Source organism: Perca flavescens, chromosome 15 (assembly GCF_004354835.1).
Source record: "Perca flavescens isolate YP-PL-M2 chromosome 15, PFLA_1.0, whole genome shotgun sequence".
NCBI classification, from domain to species: domain Eukaryota; kingdom Metazoa; phylum Chordata; class Actinopteri; order Perciformes; family Percidae; genus Perca; species Perca flavescens.
Window position 1 is genome coordinate 13490353 of NC_041345.1, and position 27542 is coordinate 13517894.

General features: G+C 45.1%; 2 protein-coding genes across 4 annotated transcripts in view; both read right to left on the bottom strand.

Annotated features, from left to right (window-relative positions):
• Window positions 1–646: 646 nt before the first annotated feature.
• Window positions 647–24791, bottom strand: bahcc1a (BAH domain and coiled-coil containing 1a). 3 transcript variants are annotated; one of them, XM_028598740.1, is made up of 25 exons: window positions 23006–24791; window positions 22031–22145; window positions 21703–21920; window positions 21081–21239; window positions 19650–19915; window positions 18855–19188; window positions 17002–17934; window positions 15415–15584; window positions 15175–15311; window positions 14802–14915; window positions 11903–12017; window positions 11368–11602; window positions 11010–11204; window positions 9738–9911; window positions 9320–9603; window positions 9038–9118; window positions 8431–8560; window positions 8213–8327; window positions 7532–7607; window positions 5605–5713; window positions 5340–5465; window positions 5074–5235; window positions 3286–4523; window positions 2900–3136; window positions 647–2783 (listed from the first exon to the last, which is right to left on the bottom strand). In XM_028598740.1, the coding sequence occupies exons 1-25, from the start codon at window positions 24783–24785 to the stop codon at window positions 2574–2576; spliced, it is 7713 nt and encodes a 2570-aa protein (XP_028454541.1). In that variant the 5' UTR covers window positions 24786–24791; the 3' UTR covers window positions 647–2573. The 3 variants fall into 3 exon arrangements, with proteins under 3 accessions (XP_028454541.1, XP_028454540.1, XP_028454542.1); XM_028598739.1 differs by having other exon boundaries at window positions 11368–11599; window positions 21081–21242; XM_028598741.1 differs by having other exon boundaries at window positions 11010–11201; window positions 21081–21242.
• Window positions 24792–24812: 21 nt separating this feature from the next.
• Window positions 24813–27542, bottom strand: part of LOC114569428 (BAH and coiled-coil domain-containing protein 1-like) — a gene marked incomplete at its 3' end in the record, with an annotated part of 37781 nt that continues 35051 nt past the window's right edge. The window contains exons 4-5 of the mRNA XM_028599237.1: window positions 25576–25698; window positions 24813–25363 (exon numbers count right to left, since the gene is read on the bottom strand). Coding sequence (XP_028455038.1) covers window positions 24813–25363; window positions 25576–25698 — 674 coding nt within the window. The remainder of the gene's footprint in view (window positions 25364–25575; window positions 25699–27542) is intronic.

Consider the following 27542-nt stretch of genomic DNA (forward strand, 5'->3'; position numbering starts at 1 on the left):
ATTAAAACTCCTTAAGGGGTATGAAGAACAGAGCCTAGCACATACAAATACAGTATATGAGATATGGGATGTACATAACGCACAACAAGGGAAGACCTGCCATCACCACATCTAGTAATAAGAAACTAGAACAGGTGGAAGTTGGGGGATGGTTAAGGGAGAAATCAGCCGTGTGATATAGGTAAAAAATAAACAGTATAAACAGTAGCAGCAAAGGTAGCACAAATTATCAAAGGAATGAGTGCAGGTTGTTTTCTACTCTTTTTTGACATATCTTCCTGGTATAGTCAAATGATACTGATCAGCCGATGACATGCACAACTTAAGTGCTCTGTTTGAACAAGTTACTCCATTTCTGTAAATAGGTAAACTTTTGCACTTTTTGTTTTTTACTTCCTTTTAAAACACCAATACATTGACCTGTTAGACAAATTTACCAATGCATTGACACAAGGTTAGTCTGTTCTTAAAACCGTGTATCTTTGGTATAATTGTGTCTGTCTGTCCCAGAAAATGTAATGTATTATGTCTTTCATTAGTCATTACAAAACGGCTTAACATAAATGTGTTGATGGGAAATGGCAGGTGCAGTGAGATGAAGAGGACACAGCCAGAATAATAGAATTAATTCACAGAGGTTTGCCGATGAGAAGAATCCAGTGTTGCTTTATTTCTTTTCACTAGATGGCCTCTACAAGACCAGTTTTATTTAAGAAATGCAAATGCGACATTACACCGAGAAAAAAAAAAATGTCACATTCTCATAAAGCGCTCTTGGCATGAACAAACAGCAACATTGACAATAAATAAAATGTTGGCGAACAAAATAAAACTTTGTGAAACAATAATACTCAGGATTGCATACAAGACAAAAAATAGACAAAATGTACTTGGCACAAATTAAATTAACATAAGTAATTTTCAGATTGAGTGAATCAACTCTATGTCCATTGCTTTGTGAATCTGATTGTCCTTCACAGTTAGCATTGAGTATGTGCGTGCACTGTACAAAATAGACACAGATGGTTGATGAAACTTAAATAGAATAATTTCAACAAACTGCCAGTACTCTGGTATATCTTACTTTGTCAGTACCTTAACCTTCATAGTCACACTTCCAGGAGGCCTTTTTGCTGCATATGTCTGCCCAAAAAAACTGTAGGTACATGTGCAAGAAACCATTGTCACAATGCAAAGCCAATATATATGCACATAGTGGAGGACATGTATTCTATAAGTTACCAGTGATTTCTGATCTGAGTTCAGTACAGGTGCTTGACATGTTAAATTTAAATAAAGGAAATAAAGATATTAAAAGACACTTTGGTATTTTTAGGTCATAATGTGCTGAACTATGCATTCATTTAACACATTTTCATTTAAAGACCCAGTCTTGTTCTAAATTGATTTGTGTGGACATGATTATAGTGATGCCAGGACACTAATCACACACAAATATTGTGTCAAAATGTTATGCTCATATCATTGATCTTAAATCATTTTTGACCCGTGATTGCAGTCCAGTGGGATCTGCCTTATGATGAGGACCAACTGAGAGGTACATAAATAAAAAGATGTTTTTAAAAGAAGATAACTTGCAACTCGCAAATGCAAAATAACACAAAACTTTTACAAAAAAAATCCACTTGACCTATTTTTTTTAAACAGAATGACCCCCCTCTCAGAAAGTGAGTCTTGTCCTGTTATAGACTAAATCCTTCTGTCTTTGTTTGTGCTCTGTCTGTCTCAGCAGGGCATATGCAGTGCAACACTAACATCTCCAATCTTGACTTCCCAAAGCAAAGGAAAAATGACGTAATGTATTCTACACCCATATAAAAATAAATCAATTGCAAACATGGAAAGATACATCTCATATATACAATAAACTCCTATATAAAATAGCTTTTATGTACATATAGACAACAGACAACAATACAATAATTGACCTGTACAATATACACCTGAACAGTTAAGACAGGCGAGAGGTACTGAAGTGTATGGCTTGATTGGGAAAAATTCAAAATTATTTACAGACATCAACTTTACATCCTTTACATGTTTTCAACTTCCCTGGAATGAAGAGGTCTAGGGAGAGCCCCATGCCTTACTTTTGTTTCCATTCCCTTAGGTAAGGCTACCTTTACGTAAAGAATTGGTCCGGAGACTATTCAGCCTCATAATACTTTGCCCAGTCAAATGCACGCTCAGCTCACCTTTGGTGACATATGATAGAAGCTGGAAGTATGAGTCCTAAAACCATTTATGAAGCTGTCTATCACATAGATCCATTAAAAAGAGATTAGTTAGACAATGAAACACCACTTATTGAATTTTGTGATACCCAGGAAGACCCAGACCTTCCTCTATTCTTCTTGAAAGGATCAACCAGATGCCAATAGACTCCAGTGTGTAACCTCAGACAGCCCTGCTTTGGTGCTGACATTTAATCCATGGGTCCTTGCATACCCAAGGAATACTTGTTGTCTTCCCAGGCTGGTGGTCTTGTAGGTAAAGTCATGGACTTTTATCATTCCTCAAAAGGAGTCCTTCAGTAGTGTCCTCATGGAGGTTCAGCACAGGATGGAAACCCCTTCAGTAGTGACCAATTGACCAGTGGTGGGGTCATACGTCCCAGCCAGGTAGTAGAGGTCTGGGGAGGTACTGTTCGGCTTCTGATTGCGAGTCAGACACTCATACTCTTCCCTGCTCACCACCTGGCACTTATGAGAGATTGTCTGGACGTCATTCTCATCCTCATGACATGACTGGTACAGGGCATGCTGGATAGGGAAAAGACAGAGTACATTGCAAAAAAAAACAAAGAAAGAATGTCATTTAAAAGTACCAAATGCTACAAATGAAAATACATAAAATAGGAACCTCCATCACGGCTCACCTTGCCATCTCGATGCCTCTTGCCGAGCTTGGTCTCTTCAGGGTGGTAGAACCACTTGACTTTGACCACCATGCTGGAGGTCCAGGATTCCCAGAGGTTCTCAATTCGACCTATGTATGGAAGGTTAGGGCGTCCAGCTGAGAGGAACACAGCACAATCTCCCACTCTCACTGTGTCTCTGCCTCGCACAATGGCCTTATAAAAAAGCTTCCTGGCCTTGCCCTTTAGACCTCGCCGCTGTGGAAAATTAGACACTTTGTCCAATCTTGTTTGATAATGATTCTAGAGATTTAGTATTCTAGTCTAACTGAACTGATATTATGAAAGAAAAGGACAAATATGTGCTACATTGATGCAGTAGAAACATAGAAGTAGACTTTTCTCACCTGTGTAGGGTTTCCTGACCACCTCCACATCTGTCGTCCTGCAAGGAACGCAGACATCTTGGGCCTTGGAATAAATGAGGAGTCATCTGGAAGCATCCTAGGTTTCTTCACGAAATCCTTAGATGGTTTAGAGGTGGAGCTGGTGCATTCTTTTCTCTTCAGGGACTTGCTGTTGGAGACCTGGTCAGGGGAGCCTCCTTTGGCATTGGAAACAGCCACAGCTTTGGCCACAAAGGAGTGCTGATGTGGTCTTGAAGAAGTTGAGGGTTCAGACGGTTGCAGGAGCCCCCGGTGGGAAGACAGACAACTCTGAAGCATCAGTGTAGAACTGTCTTCATCCTCTGAGCTGTAGGAGGAATCATTGTCCGAGGAACACAGGCTAGAGCTGGAGAGTGAGCCTGAAGAAGAGGAGCTTGAAGAACCAGAAGACGAAGAGGAGACGGAGAGACGAGACAAAAAGCGGCCAGCCGTCCTAAGTCCTCCTGAGGCTGCAGCCAGTGAAGCCGTTCTCCTCTCGTCCTCTTCATCATCCAGATCAGAGTAGGAGCTGTGACACTCTCTGTGGGAACTGAAGCCCGGGTCGCCATAATCATCCAGACGCAGAGAATAGGAGGGCTTTCTTTGTGGTGTGGTTCCTTTAAGGAGAAGTTCTACCCTGGATGCACCACCCTCTTTGTTGTCTTTAACCAGCAGGACTGGGTGAGAGTAGGCCTCTGTCCTGGGCATCCCACTCACACTGGAAGATCCACCTCTTAACAGCAGAGCCTTGCTGTTTTTTGTCTTGGGGGAGGTCACTCCTTCATGATCTAACTTGACTAAGAACTCTTGTCCCGACTTCCTGCTCTTTGGCACAACAAGCTCATCTTGCCTGCGCCTCTGGCCATACGGCCCACTTCTGGGGCCCAGAGATAAACCTGGACTTGGGCCTGTAGACGGAGTACAGAACGAGGAGTAGCCATTTGCAATGCTGCTGAAGGAGTCCACCTCAAAGGAGCTGCTGCTGAAGAGACCTTTGGCTGGGGTGGAGGCCAGTGGCTGGGTCCTAGGCAAGGGGAACAGGTCATCCTCCGTCCCTCTTAAGGCCTTCCTAGGTGCCCCATTGAGCTGAAATAGGTTGTCAGACGACCTTTTCCTAGTGTTACCCAACGAAGGCCACCCCAGGAAAGGTGAAGGATTTTTATTGGCATTCTCAGCCTGCTGTTGCTGCTTTTGTTTTTTCCCGGAACCCTTTGGTCTCCCTAGAATGAACAAAATGCCCAGTTTTAGCAATACATCGCAAATGGTGAAACATGACTTTGTCTTATTTGTACATACTGTACACAGACTCCTTTATTTGTTCCAACTGTTCAATCTAATGCAGTCCAGCACAATAGCTCCACAATAGCTCCACAATAAGTCCTGTTGTTGAAAAGCTTCTGCTGGTCAGTTAATGTGGACATTATGTCAAAGATTTGTTAATTCAACTCTATAGTCATCATCATTAGAAATAAGTGCATGTCCAAAACAAAACAAACAATAACCAAATACAGCCATAAAATCCCCAGAGTTAAACTAGACATCTCTCTGACATGAAGAAAAACTGAACATTATAAACTTCACTTCAAATTTACATAAGAAGACAACATAAGATCTTTTTCAAGGCTATTATGTTGGATTGCATAGCTGAGCAGTGTACAAACCCACAGAAATGTATTTGGAATTCTAGTAACAGGAAACAATTTTTTCACAAGTTTACATTTTCTCTGTTATTTACAGTATAATTAAGTGTTTCAGGGGGTTTATTCTTACCTGGTCTTCTCTTGTTAACAATTAGAGTTTGGCTGTTCGTTAAAGTATTGACAATGTTGAATCTGTCATAAGGTCTGTCACTGAGGGGGGCTTGCTCCAGACTAGAACTTCTCTTGGCTGTTGTCTCGCTGGGTATCAGCAGGGCAGGAGACAACTCCCCACCTAAAAGACAATGGGCAGTTAATTATTAGCATTTACTTACAGGTAGACCACACAGTGCAGCATGAAAGTGAATATGCCCAGTTACACAGATAGGAGACACCCACAGTGAATCTGGTATCCTGGAGGCAGGAGGCGGATGTTTGGGAGAGAAATCTTCCCTCTGTCTCCATCATCAAACTCAACCATCACTCCTACTTGATGCGACTTCCCTTCATCAGATGAACCACATGCTAGAGACAAAAATGCACTTCTTCAGGTAAGCAGGAAAATTTGCAAATGCAAAAAAAATTATTATGTTCTTAAAACTAAATATATACTTGAAGATACAGATGACACAGGAAAACAGATATAGAGAAGATGATGTCTCACCTCTACGGACATAGCCTGGGTATAGGCAGCGTGAGCGTTCGCTCCAGTAAGCGCACACCCTGGTTCCTTCACTGAGCATAGTCTCCGACTTTGGCCGTACATCCAGGACCTGAAGGCCAGACCAAAACATAATTAAGATTCATAACAGACTGCGCACGCACGCACACACGCACACACAAACACACACACACACACAAACACACACACTTGTGAGAGCCATAGAGCATTGTGCATGGGAAGCCAGTGTGCCACGTTTCCAAGCGGCACTTATCTCATGCCAATGTGCCAGTCAGGGCTGAAAAGAACGGAAGCCATGATGCAGTAAATCCTGACTTGCTGAGTAATACTAAAGAGGGCCTGAATAGAGGGCTTGTGATTGCAGGTTGCCAGATCCTCCCTCCAACAATGCAGGCAGCCCCAGCATCCGCCACTCACTTGGGGCTCTTTCAGGTTGCTTTCATTTACTGTTGCCATGGCGAGGGACCCTTTGACTGATGAGGTGTGGATGTGGGTGTGTGTGCATGGGGGAGGGAGAAGGAGCATGGTGAAAATAGGGGCATTGGTGTCAGAGTCAAATAAATGGCTTTGGGACTAATTTAAAGACAAAAAAGTATAAGTATGGAATAATTAGGACCAGCTGCTATCTGATGAGTGTTTAAATAAGACTAAAGTTACTGCTGAGAGAATCAGTATGAGCAAGCTTACAAGGATGAGCGAAGGAGGAGACAAGTGGCCAGATAATAAAAGGAGCAATATATGTAAGTTTGTGCAGAGTTGTGATAACATCCATATGACAACAAGATTTTATAAATCACTCATAACTTTAGATTAAATATGATCACAAAAACATTATAAATAAGGTCACAGCATAGTTATCATACCCTCTTGGTAGATTCTCCTTTCCCCTATTAGAATGGCAGCAAAAGCCATTAATCCAAGGCACAATCATGCCAGTTAAACTCTGCTCAACTGTTCCAGGGCCATCCTCTCTGGACACTCCATTGTTTGCAAACACAATGTCCTATGTCCTGTTTGGCAATAGTAAAGACTTACGTCCACAGTTGGAGAAGATGTGGGTATGACGGCTTTGCTTTAGGTGGCCCAGCTGTTGAAAACCAGCATCCTCTCAGTAAAAAGAAAATCAAAGGTCACCTGCTTTAGTAAACACTAAAACTCCATTCTGGATGCAAAACACACCAGAAAGCACGTTACCTAAATGCAAATGAACACCAGCCAAGAATGTGCTGAGGTTTCTACAATGTATAATTATGTCTCATTACATGGATGACTTACGTAACCTGTAATTGTATCTTAATGAGTGAGAATTACAAATCCAAACGATCTTGTGGTTAAGATAAAAGAAAGATTGTAACCACCCCAAGTGCAACTGAAAAAACTAAAGGGGTGAACAATTTTATTGTGAAATATAGATATGCCTTCTAATAGCAGGATAGCCCTGCACTTTTGAATCATTCCAGGTCATCATTAGCTAGCTTCACTTTATACGCTGTTGTGTCTTTATTGATCTGAGCCTTTAAACAACTCTGTTACCTTGGCAGCAGTAGCGATGTAAATTTCACATCATCTTCCATTTAAACTCCAAAATGTGAATAGATCCACAGAGCTGGGTTTAACGAACATTCACAGACACTCACACACACAAACCCAAAGATCCTCCCTCCTATATGTTCATATGCATTTAAGAGGTTTAGATGGCCTCAATGACCCTAAGAGATAGTCAAGAGAGGTTGAAAGAGAGGAAACAAAGAGGCTGGCAGAGCTACAGAGAGGCTGGAAGGCTATGGAGAATTGCAGAGAGTGAGGAAGATGTTTAAGAGAAATATAAGTGTTAAATGACCCAGAAGACCAAACAAGTGACTTTTTTTTACTGTAACAAAGAGTGTTTAGTGCGGCGGGGGGAACTTACAGCTTCCTGTAACAGCTGCTCCAATGAATAGATTCTTGGACGGTTTCCTCTTTCACCGTAGATAACAACGCTAAAGCTAGAGAAAAAAGGACAGCAGAGAGAGAGAAAAAGATATTTTCAGATGCTTGTATCATGCTTGTTTGACTCCCATGTTATATGTTACTCCCACTCTGCTGTTGTGAAAGCATCTTTTTGCAGCCTGAGCTGGAGGAGCCGTATTTATACACAGAGCTAGGTATGGGACGGTGTGAGGTTTGTAAAGTAAAGACAAAAGACATGAAGAGATATAAAAAGAGGCAAAAACTTAGATACTTCAGATAACTTTTAGCCCTCTCATGTTGAATTCCTCTTTTCATGATCGTAAAGATGCCAACCCCAATGAACCTTGTATACATAATTTATTTTATGGTGTGATGTTGTCTGGAAGTATGTGTTAGCCTCAAGGATAATTCATGAATTAAATTTCCCACCACTTCGTGCCATGTCTCAGTTTCTGCATATAAATGCCATGTTGTGTAAGGTTTAGCACATGTGCAGACTGAAGTAATCTAAGTCCTTACTTCGATTTCAATCTTAATGACCTCCTTAATAAATAAAATAATCTGATTAAGGTATTTGAATGACATATGTGAATTGAAATACTCTCTGATTGATCACTTGGACCATTGCATGTGTGCTTACATGTCTGGGAGCTCCAGTGTGTGGACCCTGGCAGCATATAGAAGCTCATCCTCCTTGGAGATCAGCACCTTTAGTCCATCAGTTAAGAGTTCTTTGGTCAGGACACAGTTGGGAACTGCATAAAGAAAAAGCAAATATCACATTTAGTATTTCACAACATCCCTGAAACTATCTGCTGCTTGAAACACTGTTGCAAGACATCCAGTGTTATATTTGACCTTCATGGCTTTTGTTGCTGTATGAGTGGCTCCTATCCTCCTCTTCTTCTGAGAAGCTGCTGCCATCCATCTGAAAGCCCTCATCTGCCGCAAAGCTCTCCAGCAGCCGACTCACTGCTCGTCCCTTTGGCTGTAAAATATAACAGAAGGGATGCACAGAAAAATAAATGAATGCAGGGATGGATTAAAAAAAATGGAGATAGAAAGTGTGATAGAAGAAAGAAGAAATTGTTTAGCATGCTACTCAAAGTAGCAATTAACCACAGGAAACTTCACAGTGCCTGTGCTATCTCCTATCAGTAGCCATTTTTTCACTCTGTCACAGCAGAAGGTGTGAGCCGCCCCCCTTCCCACATCTCCTCTCCCATCCTCTCCTCCACTAAGATTACTCAGCAGGAGGCCGGGCTATGTGCGATTGCTAAGTACTTTTAATAGTTCTACAGTAACGGTCCTCAGGGTGAGAAATCGAGGACAGTAAGACATCACCTGAATTGTTAATAGAATGTGTGAAGACATTTTTGTAGAACTGGATTATATTTGGCGGTTTGCATTTGCTTGGCTTCCTGAGTGAGGATTGAGTGCTTTTTGTATTGACTGTGTCTAGTACCTGCTGGTCCTTGCTCCTTCGTCCCCTGCTGCCCTCCTCACTCTGCGAAGATGGGGCCCCAACTGACCAGCAACCTCTCCTCTGTTGAAGTTGACATGAAGGTGGACAAAATGAGTGTTGAGGGTATGACATATAACAAGCACTCTGGTTACGGTCCCAGTTTGTGCACATAAATGATCAAAAATAATAATGCGCAGAGTTGTCCTTTGAGGGTATGAATTATTAATGTAAGGGAACATATTTATGATATAACATTTATATTTCAAAATACTTTCTGCTAACCTTGTTGATTGCTCCTCTTAGCATGGTGCTCTTGCGGGTTGCCCTCTTTAGCCTCTCACTGGTGGTTGGGAAGGTGGCCAGTCCCATGCTCCTCCTGTAGCGGTTTCCTCTGGTCCCAAGGCTGCCCCACCGAGGCTCCTTAGACCTGGGTCCACATGGCCTTCTAACCCCTTCGGGTCGGTGATCTTCATGGCGTTTTTTGACTGGAGTGGCCAGGCCAAGCCTACAGGGGGGCTTCTTCCTTACTTTGACCTCACCTTCTGCTCCAGACAGACTCTGGGAGCCTGTGCAGTATAATTAGAGAAACAGATTTAGACCAAGCTAACTAGCCAGGAGGAGAAACACAAAACAGATGCTTCCCATGAAGATGTGGTGCAGCTTTGTTGACTTATGAATCAGTTTCAAAGGACAGTCTTACCATAAAGCTCCTGTCTCTGTTTTTTGTTCCTGGCTTTCTGATTGGCCTCCAGTTTTACAACAGACGAGGGACTCGGACCGGTCACGGAGGAGCTGGAAGTGACGTCTCTGTGGGGTTGGGCTCTGTAGTCTTGACCTTCATCAGTATCATAACTGCCTTCCTCTTCTTCAACGTCTAATGGACAAACAATACAGCATTGAGATGCTACTATATGAACTTACATGGGAAATCCATCTCTTTAAGTCATTACCAGCCCATGGAGTTATTTAACTTGCCCTCCATCATTTCACAAGCACTTCATTAGCATTTAAGTAAATAGTTTAACTGTTCATAGAAATGATGTATGAAGTGCTTTGCCTCGGTGGTATTTCCTGGTGTGAACACACATGCTACAGAGCTAATGTGCAAGGGAGTGTAGGAGTGAGTTTGTGTGTGTGTGTGTGTGTGTGTGTGTGTGTGTGTTGTCACTGCACTTTCTCAAGCAGCTCTTTGACTCAGTCTGCTAGTCTCCAGGGCTGTCAAAGCCTCTCACAAGCAAGTGTCCACAGCTGTGGCTGTACATCTAGCCCAGACCATCCAACAATGCCGATCACTGAGGTGTCAAATGTCCATGCACACCCCTGTCCGTTACAAGCCATTTATCAACACCTATTTACTCACTTCGTATTGCTTTTAAAGTGATTTAACAAAAGGCACTCTGGACTTACCAGGATACCTGATTAAGAGGCGCCCTGGTAGTTCACCTCAGTACTTTCCACAGAGGCCCGGGGTTCAATTCCAACCTGTGGCCCTTTGCTGCATGTCATCCCCCTCTCTCTCTTTCACTTTCCTTAATCTGTCCTAATCTGTCCAATCCAATAAAAGCCAAAAAACATAATCTTAATCTTAAAAAAAGAAGAAAAAAAAGAGCATACCTGATTCAATGCGTTAGTGACAATACGTCAGGTTTTTTTCTTTATTTTTAACTTGTCAAATGTGCTTTATGTACTGCAGCCCTTCCTCATTTGTTTCCTGAAGAGGAATTTTGTTTTTTTATGTTTATAGTCTTTTTAATCGACCAAAAATACCCTCGACACGACAGAAGTCCCCAACTCACTTGTCTGTCTTTGCAGGAAAGGAAACAGAAAGGGTCAAGACCAGGAATCACACCCAGGTCTTTCTTACTGTGAGAGGAAAATGTTTAACACTGAGCCATATTTAGTTGCTTTGGCCAGTTTCATTACCCATGACTGTGTATGTTTCATAACCAGCTCTCAGTGGTCACCGCCTCACCTTGATCAGAGGAGTCACTCTCTGCAGGGGAGCTCTCTCCCTCCTCCATTGCCTCCTGCCTCTGGCCACGGAGCACCCTCGCTCTAGGCTGGCTCAGATGGGAGGAGCCCTGTGTCAGGGTGGTCGATCCCTTTTTACGCCCACGGCGCATCAGTCCAGTCCAGCTCTCTTGGGGGCCACTGTCCACACTGGCTGCTAAGAAAGTTTGCAAAACCAATCACAAATCTAGGTTAACAATGGGACTTTAAAAGTTAATTTATAATAATATTTAACAGTGTGAAAGTAAAAACACAACACTGTGGTTATTAAAACAAAACAGCACGTGGCACAATCAATAACTGTGATTGCCATTATCTACCTGTGTCACTTTGCCCCCCCGACTCTCGCCTGGCCTCAGCTTTGCTTGCGCCCTGGCTTCTGTGGCCATGCTTGGGGTTGGAGTTGCAGGGCGAAACCTCCTTGTCCCTGGAGCCCATCCCTGAGAGAATCTTTTTATCCTGGGCTTTCTGTTTGAGCTGAGTCATATCACCGGCCAGCTTGGAGCTGAGCATGCTGTGAAGACTGCTTTTTCTGCAGCCCTGTGCTTTTATCTGCTGCAACAGAGAGAGATGACAGAGCCAGTTACACTAACGGTCACAGCAGCCGAAAAAGCATCAGAACGTCAAAGGGAGAGGGCTCTCGTTTGCTCACACACAGAGAAGAAAAAGGAATAGTAGAAGCCCAAATGAAAAATATATTAATATGGAGAGCAGAGGATTTGACTCCTGAGGGTAGCACCTAATTAGAAATAGTGTGCAACAAAGGAATATATCAAACGCACAAAAACAAAGAGTGGCCTCTTTCATTTCTAGTTGGATAGAGGACTAAAGGGAGGAGGACAAGGGGACCCTGACCTGTGTGCTGCTGAGTCGCTCAAAGCCTCGACTGGACAGCCTCTTCTTCCTTCTCTGGCTGTCTCCGCTCCCTCCTAGGTCCTCAGGCGACAAGGCAAGCCCCGCCCCCATCGACCTGCCAGTCAAAACAAGGGAGAGGCATTCATTAGAGAAGAATGGCAGTGGTTTGAAAGAAAAAGAGGGGGTAGAACATCACAGGGCAAAACAGAGTTGAGTCACCTTTCTGAGGGATCTAATAAGTCTCCTTTCTCGGTCTGATGAACAGAATGACAAAAAAGGACATGCCAAGTGTCTGAACCACACACTTGAAAAATTGGGATCTAACAAGGATCCTGGGATTGTTTGAGGGCAGTGTGGCATTAGAAGCCTTAACGCTTTATCTAGGGAGTGTCTGTGCAGCCTGTGAAGCACTGCATAGCTTTGAAAGATACACTGAATGGTTGGAAGGCATTGCATTTGTATGCAGCGCTATTGTTCTCAGCAAATATCATAGCTCCCTTTTCATTGTGGCACACTGTTTCCCCTACAGTGAGCAGCATCACAGGCCAACCACTCCAAATGCCCTTGAATTTCCCTCTGGAAGCCTGCCCACAGACCACACCGACGTGAGCCAGACGATGCTCAAACAAAAGATTAACTTCCCCTCTCCGAGTGTGCATGCAGCCTAAGAAATCAGTCACATTTACAGAGTAAGCATGGTTTAAATGTGAAGCAGATAAATGAAGCGCATTCAACATTTCATGTTAGTTCTTTGTTTGCATATTGTACCACGTACAATTCCGTAACTACACATTGTTCGGAATCAAATGTGTGTGTGCTTCTTTGTTTATGTGAACACCGTTTGTATGTAATCCTCATTTGTGTGTAAATCTCATAATCAAGAGTGTATCAGTGGCGTGCATCTGTAAGAGAATAAAAGCTATTGTCGGGCAGTGGGACTGTCTGCCCACTGACTGATTGACAAGAGAGTGACAGAGGTGGCAGTGAAGTGTGAGTTGTCCCTGTGAGGCAGATGCAACCAGGGCTTGCCTTCCGCTGCTGACAAACACAATATGACAGAGTCCCTCCCCTCAGTGAGGGAGCTGGTGGGGTTGAGCGTACAGTGACTAATTTAACAGAATTGATTAGCAGGGTTTGCTTGCTAGCAGTAGTTCTCTCCAGCCTTCCCCCCAACCAAAGCAGCACCATAAAAGACTCCAGCGCTCTACCCACAGGAATAACAGAGACACACACAAAAACAAACAATGCATGCATAAATGCTCATGAGCACACTGCTGCATCCATACCTAATTGCACAGATGCATAGAATGTGCTGGCAGGGAGGCTTTAATTTATTGCTCACTAAGAGAATACCACACACACACTCTGTGGTTCAAGCGAAATAAGGGAAGGAAGGCTGGGCTGTTACCCACTGACCCACTGCCCTGCATGATAGCACCCAAGCGTCAGCATCTTGTAGTGGGCATGAGTGGCAGGTGCAGTACTTGATTTTACATAACCCTGCCATGTAACGCAACATGGGGCTAATCATTTCCCAATCTGCCCGTTCCTTGTTCAGATGGGTCACACACACAACAGAAACCAAAGGGAGTACACCCTGGCTGCCTTAAAGAAAAGTACATGAGCTGTGGCTCAAATTTTAACACAATAAAAAGACAGTTGAGTGTACTGAGCCCCGCAGAACACCCCATCACCCCCATGTCAGGCTGCACCCTCCCTTCCACTGCACTTCGCTGCAGGGCCTCGGCCAGTCACCCTTACATTTGGGTGTCATTGTCACCCAGCATCAGCATCTCCACTCCGACCAGTGCTGGCCTGGCGAAGGGGCATGGGTATATTGGTGGAAGGAGAGTGGAGGTGACACCGCAGAGGGGCAGCTGGGAACACTGTGGACCGTTGCCCAGAAACCACAGTGAGAAAAGGAGGGAGAAGAGTAGAGAGAGAGAGAGAGAGAGAGAGAGAGAGAGAGAGAGGGAATGCTGCGAGGTGACATTTAGTGCTCTAAGCCTTTCCAAACCCTGATGACAAGGCTAATTGAAGCCTGACAGAAAACCTTTATCCCCTAGACCCTTTTGGTTTATCAGTTCCCCCACCTCCACCAAACAGCACTGCACCCCTGTTTTGACAAAAGCTGACCCTTGCATTTTTTTTTAAATGTCCCCAACACATTTTGAGATAAAGTAGCGTCCTTGTTCCTTGAATATCCTTCAATCTGTATCCTCTATTATCTGTCTTTGTCTTTATTGTTATTCCGATGCTCTGCTAACTTTATTCCACTAATTTTTTTTTTCTTCATACACACATGGACAGAGCTCTAAATGTCAGCTTATCTCCCAGTGCCTGGACTGTCTGACCCTCATGTTATCCTTTGGACCCCTGGTGACCCAGTGGGGCTGTAATGGCAGCGATGTGTCACATTCCTGCTGGTGGGACAGATTACAGGAGAATTCATGGCTCTTATTACATCCTTTGCCTGTCATCTCCTGCACTGCACCACCCCACCCCACCCCACCCCCCACACACACACACACACACACACACACACACACACACACACACACACACACACACACACACTAATGCCACTGAGGTGGGTTAAAGCCTTATGAGACCTGTGAGCAGTTTTTTTTTTTAGGTATGTATAGTCCATATATCAAGCATAAAGAAATATTCTCTACTAGCAGACATACACACAACTGACACTTATAATGCCGTTATACGATTAATGCCACTGTTGATTAGATTACAAAAATTGACTCCCTTGAATGGTTCAGCTGTGTGTTCTCCCATTTCCTGTTATGCCAATTAGAGACAGTTCCTATATGCCAGTGATACAGTGGGGCTTATCGGGCAAGATTGGAAAACAGCCAGCCAGCGTAGATGGCTGAGTGATACTCACTTGACTTTTCTTTGGCCCTCAGATGAGGACACTGGACCTGTGGTGAGGGTGGGTTTCCGCTTCCTTGGCCGCCCCGGTCCTCGCCGCGCTGGGCTACGAGGGGTTTCCTCCTTCCTGCTTGCACACGCAGACATAAAGAGAGAGAGAGAGAGAGAGAGAGAGAGAGAGAGAGAGAGAGAGAGAGAGAGAGAGAGAGAGAGAGAGTCTGAGATACTACAGATATCTAAACTGAAAAGGTCGTACCATCAAAGAGTGCAGAAAGGAATCCTCTTACAAATTAGAAGCAATTGTGTTTAATTGTATTACTTTTGAAATCTCTGAATGCAAAGGGTAGATATGAGTTTAAGGGAAAGGAGGATAAGGTCACACTCACTGATGATCGTGCTTCCTCTGAAGTTTGGCCAGCTCTTTTTGCTTCTCTTTGTAGCAACGTTGTAGCTCAGCCAACTTTACACGCATTGCAAGCTCAGGACCATCCATTGTTTCCATGCTACCTTTGGCTGGGCACACCTGAGGTACACATCATTTAGTGGTTATTTTTAACATTATCTATTAGTTTATTTAAATGAAAACATTGCAACCCTATAGGAACTTTGTTTTGTTGCAGTCTTACTGGTTCATTGCGAGGTGTCCAGCTGCATTTCCTACGTAAATTGAGGATCCTGCTGGCTGGGAAGTGTCGCCCTGAATCCATGCTGCTGCCTTCATCTGAGCCCATCTCCAGTGCACGGGCTGTGGCCAGGGTAGCAAGGCTCTGGAGGTCAAACATCAGTAACTCCTCTTCTGTTACGGGAACAAAAGAAATGTTTGGTTCATATTGTGTCCACGCATGCTTGATTTAAAGACACTACAATTGAACTAAGCTTGTTTTCTTCAAATTTGTCCAAGAAGTGACCAAGAAATATGTTCTGCGTGTGAGTGTTACACATTCAGCATCAAAACTTGTTATATAGTGAATAAATGGTCAGAAAGAAAGAAATTGAAGGAAATTGGGCACATCAAAGCAGCAGCATATAGTTTCAGAGTTCATATCAATGTGGACTCACCAGATGATTATATGTCAGTGGCCATCTGGGCCAAACTCTTCCTATATAGCCCTATCTGCTTGTGGCACTTACTGGACTATCTGCCATCAATGGACTGAGCTAAAGGCTGAATATCAGGTGTTGCAATCTAGTCACAGGGAAGAAACATGAACTTTTGTTAACAAAGTAATGCTATCTTCTTTACATATAGAAATAAATAAATACTGATTCTTCTCACGTGTTTTAGTACTTGTTTTGTTAAAGACTATTGTTGTGACTCGACATGTGCCACTTCCTTGAGCTGTCAACAGTATCGCATCAGAAAGACAACATCACTGACTCTAGAATCGGTTGATGATATCCTTTTTATAGAACCCTCTTTTGGGAGCGATTAAATGCATTAGGATGCTGTGGTAAACAAAAAACATCCTTTTGCATGAATAAAAAAAAACACATGGCGCTTTGAAAAACAAGGAAGCTTTTAAAGGCACTTTAAAACAATGGGGTCTAATTAGCCAGGCAATGCTCCAGGGTGCTGAAAACATCGACTGCTTTTGTGATTACACACTAACTTTCAGTAACGTGTTGTGTGTGGGAGAAAGAGAGGGAAGCCAAATGGTGTGTCTCTTTCCCTTTAGGTTAAAGTGTGTGCATTTGGAATTGCATGTATGTTTGGCTGTGTGTGCGTTTGTGCACACGCGTGGATCAAACAGCGGCGGGATGGAGAGACAGAGAGACAGCTCCCTAAGGAAAGCTGGAACGTAAAGAGAGGGATTGAGAAAAGGAGGTGTACACCCCTCACTAGTAGTTCAGCCCTGTCTTCCTGCTTCTTCTCCCTCTCCTGAGGCCTCTGCATCGTTAGAACAGCCTTTTAGAAAATAAAAGTGCCTTTAACACACCAAAGAAGAGAAACGGCAAGTAGGCATGCAGAGAGCTTCTCTGGGGACATGTTAGAACCCACCAGAGGCTCTTGAGACCAGCAGGAAGAGAGGAGTATCTGGGAGGGAACATAGAGCGATGGAGGCTAGGCCTGAGGGGGGGAGTGTGAGTTTGTCTCAGCGGACGTAGAGGAAAAGGAGGGTATACTACGAGAGAGAAGTGCATTCTGCTGATATGAGTGTGTTTCTGTGTGCATGTTAATGTGTATGAGTAATTGAGGACCCATTGTCCCTCACCCTGGCTTTTCCCACAGGTGCGCTTTTGCTGTTGCAGCTCCAGATCTGCCAGCTCACTCAGAAGCTCCATACCCTGGTGGGGGTTAGGCTGCGACGGGGCAACTGATGGGGTGCTAAGAGGGAACAAGGGAAATGGAGGTACATCTGTGCAGAAGGCAGCAGCAATCAGCAGCTCCAGACTCCAGTAGCAGGGCACAAGAGGTTTGTGGGGCACGGCAACAGTTGCATGGTTTTGGCTAGGGGCTGAAGCTGAGGCAGGGGAAAGACACACAAAATCCACTGAGGCGTCATCAGGGCTCATCTCATTATTGTGCTGCTGCTCCCTGTCCTTTGCTCCGTCAAGGGCCGAGGACTGAGGCTCAGGAGATGCAGGGTCAAGCTCGATGATGGTGGGCAGCTCTGGCTCCTGCTCTCCAGGCATGTTGGCCTTTTGAGCATGCTCCACCTGGTCCTCCTCCCCCACTGCCTCATCATCTTCTTCCTCTTCCAAGGTGATGACAGCTTCTGGCCTTTCAGGCTCCTCTGTTGAAAGAGGAACTGGACAGGAAGCAGCCTCACACACTGGGCTCTTGGCAAGGGGGCAAACCAGCACCTCTTCCTCAGCAGGCCCCTGCTCCTCCACCTCCCTCTCTCCAGGCACATAGTTGGCTGCTGTCACCGCTGCTACCTCCACATCCTCCCTCTGTTCCAGAACCACTCTTTCCTCTTCTTCCTGCTCCACTTCCTTGGGTTGGAGTGGCTCTGGGAGGGACCTGACCACCGCTTGGCAGTCTAGCTCCTCCCCCAGGCTGGAGAAAGACTGGGGAGCATGCTCAGCAGGCTCCACTTGGACTGCTTCCAGGTCGGCTGGCTCAGCCAGTTGAACATCCTGGGGGGAGGGCCCACTCTTGTAGCTCATGGCAATTGCAGGGTAGGTGTATCCAGGAGGCAAGTCTATAGAGAGAGAAAAATATAGATAACAAAATCATCAATTGTCAATATTGGCTAAACAATTCTGATAAAACCTCCCACAAAAACATCTCATATTGTCATTATTTTGTAAGTGATATTTCGGTGTAAATACAATAGAACGCACCAGTTTATTTATGCACATCAAGTCCTTCCACATCAGGCCCACTCTAAACTTAATTCCCTTGCTACCCTTGAGGTCACAAGGGATGAAAACCAGGAAAAGGAAATGCACCCTGCCTTGACCCCCCCCCCCCAGCAGTAGGAAGGGTAAAGGGCCACATGCAACCGTGTGTGAGTGTGTTATTTGAAGTGAGCCAGGCTTTGGTTTATCAGAGCACCTGACACAATTCCTCTGGTGTGCGGCGGCTGTTAGCCAGACATTAATGATGATGAAGAGAGTGCAGGGCCTGTGGGGGTGGAGGAGAGGTGAGTGCTGCTATTGAGGTTTTTCTTAGTCCTTACCAAGGTAACGGTAGTGGAAGCTCAGCCAGCAGCCATTTTCTGCAGCTTTGAGCTGATCAGTCAATCAGGGGCTTGCCTACAGAGCCACCCACACACATTACCACAACACCAGTAGACAAAAACGATCTTTTACAACAGTGGCTATTCCAATTACCACTGTATATAATGTACAAGATGATACTATATCCGAGAATCCACTGTCCCTTTTTCTTTTGCTATTTTATATATATAGTTATTTGGCTTAACATCTATAACTAGCAGCATCTTAAACTGATTATAAACAGCAAGTTCATTGACGGGCTTTCATCTGATGTTATCAATGTAGCTCATACTGACGCCATTGCCCAGACATTGCAAAGGCAGTTGGAAAACTTTAAGGCACATTTGTATATTTTTATCTGCTTTGTTTGATTTGTATAGATACTTTTGCTTATGCTTACCGGGCTCCAGAGACTGTGGGTAATCTTGTGGGGGCTGTCCCTCTCCTCTCTTGTCCTGGGATTCGGCCCCCTTGGGCATCTGAGGTGGGGCAGGGCTGATGGCAGGTGAGTGAGGGGCTGCTGCAGCAGGGCTGGGAGCAGGGCAGGGTGTGGAAGGAGTGCTTTTTGGATGTGGTCGTAGTGACGGGGACTGGCAGCAAGGGGACAAGTGAGCGGCACAGGCCCCAGGGGGAGAGGTGTTCCTCTGAGGTGGGTTGTAAGAGTAAGGCTTGGCAGGTTTAGACGTTCTGGGTTCCAAAATGAGTTCCTCTAATTCAACCGGCCTCTTCTGCATCTGTGGCATTAAAATAAAGTTATTTTCATTTCTACAGTTAATGAAGGGCCCTACAAATCTGGAAGATCTCAAGCATGTGCATTTCTATATTAGCAATGTAATAACTAATTCCTTGCAATCCAGTCATTGACACAAAAAGAAACATGCTCAGCAGCCTATATTCAGTGATTTTCCCCATCCTTGTGAGAAAGTCAGCATATCCCAAAAAAATTTAGGAGAGTTAAAAGTAGACCAGATAGTCTTGTGAGAAAAGCTGACTCATGACTCACTCACTCTGCTTGAGTCTTGTTCTCTTTGTATGTCAAAATCAGAATCTGAAAATTATTCATTGCCAAGTAAGTAACACTTACAAGGAATTTGGATAGATAGATAGATAGATAGATAGATAGATAGATAGATAGATAGATAGATAGATAGATCAGATTTAATAATGCTTCTTGCATATTTTCAATTATAATCACCTGTGAATTGTGAGTAGCATGATGTTGCATGTCCATGCCATGTGCAGCCCTGTGCTGCTGCTGGGTTTGAGACTGTGGTTGTGTTTGCTGCGACTGGTGGCTCTGGTGCTGATGTTGATGCTGGAGCTGTTGGTGTTGCTGGAGAGCGTACAGCTCCTGTTGCCGTAGAAACTGGGATCGGGAATACACTGCAGGATGCTGCATGTGGGAGGGTGGGCCCCGGGCGCCATACACAGGGGGCCACAGCCCTGGCTGCTCCATCACATCTAATGAGAAAAAGGAGGAGGAATGTGACTGAGTGGGCTACCTTAGAACAAAAAGACATGGACGTATACACTTTAGCAACCTTTTCCTTTGGATTCATTCACATTAACACTATGCACACACTAGACTACAATATTGTGTTATCCATATCCTTATCCTGTCATTATCTACCTCCCACACACCCATTTCAAAACAGTGAAATCATTATGGATCATTTAAAAATCATTGTATTCACATTTTATAGCAACGACAAAGACAAATGTCTTCACAGAACAACATCTCTTCAGGCAGCAGCAATCCCACACTCTCCAGTGCTCTGAACAGAAAGCTGTCTTGTAAGAACTGCCATGAGAATTAGCTGGAATGCTGGAAGAAGTTATAATAATGTTGAAATGTGAACAGATGATGATGGCTGTAGGTTGGTTGGAGGTCAAAATACTGGGCTGGAAATGCATGTTTGTCTCGCCGGAGCATTCAGCGTGGACTTAACTCGCCGAAAAGTCCCACCTGCCCAGCCAAATCGCAGAAAAGGGTCCACAAAAGAGCCCAGCAGGAAGCTTAGTTCCATTTCTGTGGGTGGACAACCTTTTTCATGTGGCTTTAAGGACCAGTGCAACTTGCTGTGGGTGATGAGCTATGACAGAGGTCCCACTTGGGAAGTAGTGGGCCTACACTGTAGGAACCTCAAAAACCTAATTTTTTTACATTCTCTCACCCTTTGCCCTTGACTCGCCCCTGCACACACTTTCTCCTACACAACCCCAAAACTCCTTGTTCAGAGACATACACTTGGATCTTTCCTGTGGGAAAGCCTTTGTGGAAGTAGTTCCCTTCACGGCTGAAACTCCTGTGGAGCACAGAAGGAAACACACCGTAAAGGATTGTGAGCTAATTAAATGTCACAGCCTGCTCGCTGAATATGTGTCTACAATGACTTTTGAGAAGTGATCTTTTCCCTCAGTCTCACACACTTTCTCTGCTGTGACGATGAGAGCCTTTTTCCTGCAGCAGGTTGTGTGCAGAAAATGTTTGAATTGTAGTGCGTGTCTGTGGATGAGCCCATTAAAGGGAAGTTCATCAGCAGTCTTCACAGGAAGTGATCCTGTGAATAAAGTGCTTTATAAATACACTTGACTTTACAGAGGAGAAAGCAAGGTTATGGCATACCCAGGTGATGGGTCGCAGGATGGGCGGGAGGCTCAGTGGGTAGGACCACCAGCTGGGCAGAGGGGTCCTGAGGCAAAGGCAGGACTGGCTGCAAAGGGCCTGGCATGGCTGCAGAGAAACCTGGGGGCAGATTCTGGTGCAGGGCTGAATGACCTATACCTGCTTTATAGAAAGGATGCCCGTTTAGATTTATATACCCATCACATACAATGTAAAACACTGCTACAAATATACTACAACTATCAATCATAATCACAAAATTATGAAATCAATTCTAAACCTGACTGGGAACCAATGAAAATATGCTGAAAGTTGAATTTACATGTTCTCTTCAGCATAATATAAAATCATGGCAGCTGAATTCTGCACACATTTGAGATGACACAGAGTTCTGTACGCACTTAAGGAAACTCATTATTTGCTGCTGAGCAAGATTATATAAAAGCATAAATGACCTGTAAGTCGATGGAGCATAGAAAGGCCCATGTTTTTTACCCATTCCATAACGAGACAAGCAGAACTGTACTGCCTGTCTTTACATGATTTGTAACACTGTAAAAAGTCCCACAGTTGGAATGTGTAAGTAAAATCTCCAATTTCCAAAAAATATATATTCTCTCACCATAAGAGTGTCCTGTCATCCAAAGGGACGGGCTTCCAGTTCTTGGCATCCAATGATGGTGGGCAGAATGTGCAGCAGGATCTCCTAATTGGCCAGACTGGAGGGAAGTCCCGCCTGGGACCATGAGATGAGAGGTGAGGTCTCCATGACAGCTGTTGGAGGGGTGACAGCTGTTGGAGGGATGGATTCTTGCAAATTCCACCCTTTCCTTATTATCCCTGGCATCAGGATGAGACAAAATTAAGGAAATACATATGAATACCACTGAAGGGTTTTAACAATAACATATTTAAAATGGGTATTGAACAATGGCTGTACAGTTGCTTACCTGATATATGCATCTCTCTCTCTGTCCAAGCAAGTCAAACCTATCTGTTCCCCACTCATCCTCTTCCTCTCCTCTTCAGTGGTGGGATCTGAAGGATACATAGAGCGGGGGGGACCTGCGAGACAAACATTATCTTAACTATTAGCTCTTACCTGGTGAGGACATGTTCCCAAGTCTCTCCCAATTTCTCAAAACACTACTATGACTCACAAGTAGGGCTGGGTATCGTTACCAGTACCAATACCAGTACCTTTAAAGTGTGTCCCATACCAATAGAGTATTTCACTTGATACCTTTTTTAATGGAATACCCATCATATGAATGGAAGCATCTTGGCATGCTGAACTGAGAACTCCATCAAATACACCACGCTTAACTTCACCACACTACAGATTGTATGGGTTGTAGCTGCTGCGGTAGTAGGCCATCACATGTCGCATTTAAGCAAAGAACGCTTGCGGTGTTTCGCTGCAAGCAAAACCATACAAGTAGTAATTCTTTTCTAGATCTGGGTATGAAAAGGATCAAATGCAGGTATTGTTTGAATGGAGAAGTTTCTACTTGGTACTGGGTTATTTTGGTCAATACCTTAAAAAGGTATCAAGTACCGATACCCAGTCTTACTCGTAAGGGACGTACTGATGCTGCTTATTAGTTTGCCATTTCAACCATACTCTGAATTACAGTACCAGTCGAATGTTTGGACACGCTTTCTCATTCATTTGAATTGGAAAGTGTGTCCAAACTTTTGACTGGTACTGTACATACCATACAACACCTCTTAATGTATTTACCAAAACTGAAGGTTTGTCTCATCACTGCAAACGGTGCTCAGTGACACCAACACTCTTCAAGCTTATAGAAATTTTTGTTTTCACATCTAATTCATCAACAGGTCACAGATAAAAAAAAAAAAAAAAAAAAAAAAAAAAAAAGACTAGTTCTCTAGAACTCTGTTCCCTGCACCCTGCTTACCTTTCACCGAGGGATGTACCCTGCCCTGTCGGCTATTGGGATGACTGTCTGCTGAACGACAAGGTGGCTCCCTCTGTCTGGCCACAGCCACTGCTATTCCCACTGGTGGCTGTCGCACCTCACTTTCCCCATGACCTGTGTCCCCCATTTCTCGGCCACGCCCACTGTAATCAGGGCGCTCGTTATCATTGCCGGGGCCCTTTCTGGAAGGTAAAGTCTGTTTGTTGACCTGCAGGGCACAGCTCCCCCCAGCAGGACCTGATTTGAGGCTTCCTAGACCCCCAAAGGGGCTTTTCTGGGAGAGGAGCAGTGGCTGTTGCTGGTTGCTGTACTTCAGTAAGCTTTTCATGGCACTGCTCTCCCCCTGAGTTGGGCCCTGGGGCTCAGGTTGCTGCTGTGGCTGCTGCTGTTGCTGACTAAGGGGAGGTGCGGGGGGAGGCTGTGGAGGAGGCAGGCTAATTCCCGGCTGCTGTTGCTGCTGCTGCTGCTGTTGCTGCGAGTGTTGCCCACCAGTGCTCCCTAACTCCATGTAGGACTTCCTCTGCTCCTCCTCGGGTTGTGACATGTGGTGGGGAGGCCTCATAGTCCAGGGTGGCACTTGGGGCTGCTGGTGGTGGTGCTGCCCATTGCTGTTGCTGTAACCATAAGGAGAAATATCCATCTTTCTTTTTAGCTCCTGACTAGTCCCCTGGTTCAACTCAGCAGGAGAAGGAGCATCTGGGCCAGGTCGGCCATGCTGCTGGTGGCGTATCCTGGCTACCTTTTGGCCATCTCTCTGTAAGGAGCAGCTACCTCCACGACCAGTTGGGCCATGGGCTGCTCCAGCCCCACTATGTTGACCCATACTTTTACTTCCAAGTGGGGAGGAGTTAGGCTGGGGTCTTGGATGGGAACAGTCTCTGTAAGGAGAGGTGTTGACAGAATGAGGGACAGAGTGTCCAGCTTTGGGTCCCTGGGGCAACGAGGGCCTGAACACATCCATGTCCACACCACTGTTGATACACTCAGCACTGCGTGATCGTACAACCTGGTGTTGCTGTTGGGGATGTGGAGGCTGTTGTAGTTGGGGAGGTGGAGGAAGCTGTGAAGGCTGCAGGTGTTGGTGGTGGGACTGCATCCAATCTGGAGCCTTCTCTGTTTTTCTGTATGGGTGCTGTTGTTGTTGTTGCTGCTGTTGTTGTTGCTGCTGCTGCTGCTGCTGCTGCTGCTGTTGTTGTTGTTTTCTGTGCCAACTACTATGGTGCCCACTGCCTCCATTCTTTTCTATTACCTTATCCTTGGCATTGCCACCTCCCCCTCCACTGCTCACACCATGGCAGTCAGGGTTACCAAGCTGGAATGGCCCACTAGATTTGTCCCCCAGGCCTGCCACAGATGGCACAAATGTTGGCCCTGTGACTTTAGGTTCTCGCCCCACATTGACTGGCCCCCTCTCATGTGAGGCAGGGTTGGCTAGAGGAGCAGGAGGGGGCGGGCAGAAAAAGTCTGGGTGGTGGTGTGTATGGTGGGAATGATGTGGGTGGTGTGGGTGGCTGGGGTGAAGTTGAAGGCAGTGGAAGCCCCCTGGGTGAGGATGTGTATGGGGGTGAGCATGGGGATGCGAATGGGGGTGTGCCCCTCCAGCAGAAGGACCCATGTGCAAGGGTGGGGGTACAGCGTAGGACAGAGAGTGGTGGAGTGGTGCCTGACCCCTTTCCAGACAGTCTGAAGGTTGTTCACTTATCCTCATCTCCCCACTTACCCCCTCCTTGGTGCAGCGACTACTGCCGCTTGACCCCATATGTCTGCCCTGGCTGCTCCCCCCACCCCCCATAGCCCCAATGGATGTGCCCTCCCCCCCACAGCTGGACATGGAGGCCTTAGCCCCTGCTCCAGTTCCTGCATCTCCGTTTTGCATCTTGCCATTGTGCAAGCAGGCACTGAGGGGCTTGCCCATACTCTGAGGGTGTTCCTTGCTGTACTCCATTGTGAGGGATGCCTTGTGCCTCTCCAGGGCTCGACTGTTGACCTCCTCCAGGGGTAGTGGATGCTGTGGATAGTGTGGATGCTGCTGATGGGAGTGGGAATGGTGGTGGTGTGTGGGCTGGGGTGGCTGGTGGCTGTGGTGCTGTTGCTGCTGCTGTCTCTCTTTTGCCTCCTGTTTGCTACTGGACCTCTCCTTGTCCTTTACATTTACAACTCCTCTCTCCACAGACCCTTCTTTGATGCCCTTATGTAGACCTGCGCCTACCCCTGGATCTCTGTCTCTGCTGCAGGACCCCTGAGAGTGTCCTGAACCTGCCCTGGACATTGGTGGCAGACTGTGATTGGCTGAGATGAGAGGTGGCTGGGATGGGAGACCTCGAAGATAGAAGTTTTCTGAGAAGAAGGAAGGCAGGCAAGGTAGGCAAAATGCATTAGTCAAGAAAGGAAAAAACAAGGACAGAATTAGATTATTCAGCTCTCATGATAGTGTCCCTAGGCATCCTTATATCAATATCCCACATCAAATTACACCATACTATGTTGTATAAATTGGATTTAAATGTCTTATTTCTGTCTGATTACATTTTAATCACCGCATGCCTCACCTTTTTGCGTGTCATAGAAACGGTGCTGCCCGTAGAGAACTCCACTGTTGGCATGGTGATCCAAGTGGCTCATGGGAAGAAAAGTGTGGGCCAGACTCCCTGAGAATCGAGGATAGCCTGGAGCTGCTGAGATGGATAGCATCAAGAGGGAGAGAATTGATAAGACAGGACAATAACCTCCAAGATGCAGTTATCCAGACTAACCCAGCATAATCCTTCAGGTCCAATGCAGCTGGTGGTGTTCATACGCAAATAAGTACTGGCTGTGCCTGTCATGTTTGCCTTTCCTGTTTGAGTTTAGAATGCAAACAATACAAGACAAGCTTGGGGGTTGCTGTAATGTATGAAATGTGTCTTAGAAACATATGGCTCTTTCTTTAGCTCTCTCTCAGAGCTGGCAGTGGCACCTCTATCCATCTGAATGGAGTGATAAGAATGGATTTGAAGCATGTGTGTGCAATGAAGAGAGAGCTGGGCGGCTGACCTTTACTGACCTACATCAGAGGTAAAAGGTCATTTGGATGTTGGGCCTGTAAGCAAATACACCTGGGCTTATTACATCAAGCCCATCTGGAGGACATTTACACCACAACCAAACACTGAACTCATTTTGCAATGGGACATTCAAAAACACAATGGACTTTGAAGGTGGAGGACAGAGAAAACATGGATTGAGATGAAAGCCCATCGCAATATTAGGACAAAGAATCACCATGACAACCCACTTACACTGCAATCGGGTAACTAATATATCTAAACAAATCAATGTTAATTGAATAAGCCTATCTCTACTACTGTATAATTAATTATTTCACAAATTGCAAGAAATAGATCTAAAAAATAAAATCAAAGTACTATAACTTAAAAAAATAAAAGACATATTTTTGCGGACAACCGCGCTCCATAACTACGTGAATATTCTCTACTGAGTATAGTATGTAATGTGATACAGCCATGATTAAACCTGTGCCCTCCCAATCAACTCCATGCTACGTACAGGCTACAGACAATTTCATAAGGAGAGAAGAAAATGAGAAGGAATAAAAAGATAGACATAAAAAGAAGAGCCCATAGTTATTTTGTGTTGGGGCTTCATTTCAAACAGCACGTCTACTGTCAACCAGCACCACATTCAACCATCTCAGTGACCTCTGAGTCATCTAGAGAAGTTCAGGTGTTTCACGTCAACTTTTCCCTGCTTTTGCACCTGCCTCACCCTTCATCATCACTTTCAAACACAACTCGCAGGCGGAGTAAAGTAAGGAAGAGTGGGATGAAGAGAGAAAAACATGGCTAAATGAAAGACAGACGCATTTGTGTTGGCAAGCATGAGACCTGATCCCAGAGAGTGCAGATGCAGTTCATTTGGCTGTGTGTGTGCAAGCACGTGTGTGTGTGTGTGTGTGTGTGTGTGTGTGTGTGTGTGTGTGTGTGTGTGTGTGTGTGTGTGTGTGTGTGCGCGCGCACATGCAGCGCCGTGGTTTTAACAGGAGCTCCGAGTCTTGAATGTCTCACTTTCTGCCGATGGAACAATGGGGCCAGTGCTGTGAGCCGGCTCTGTGGAGGGAGGAGTGTTGTGGTGGGCTTAATGACCTCGTCTCCGAGAGGCCTCCGCATGCTCCCATCTTAATGAAATGCATAGAGAGGGCAAACAGTCCTGCAGTAACACAGGAGGTGCTACTTTCTGAGGAGGGCAATGGGGTGATAATTACATACCCTCACTTTTTCTGTCTTTTACCTATTTATCTATCTCTCCTCCTTTGTCTATTTCTTTGCTAGCATGATTAATAAGCACACTTATATGTCAATTAATCTACAGTGGGAGGAAGGGGGGATCCTTTGTTTAAGCAAGACGTTTATCTCTGATTTTGGGGGAAGAAAAGCAGAGAGCTGTTTGGCAGTCTTTATCCAAGCTGGGAGAGGGGCTTTTTTTTCTGCGGCAGCATGTTGTTTGTGAGCGTGACGAT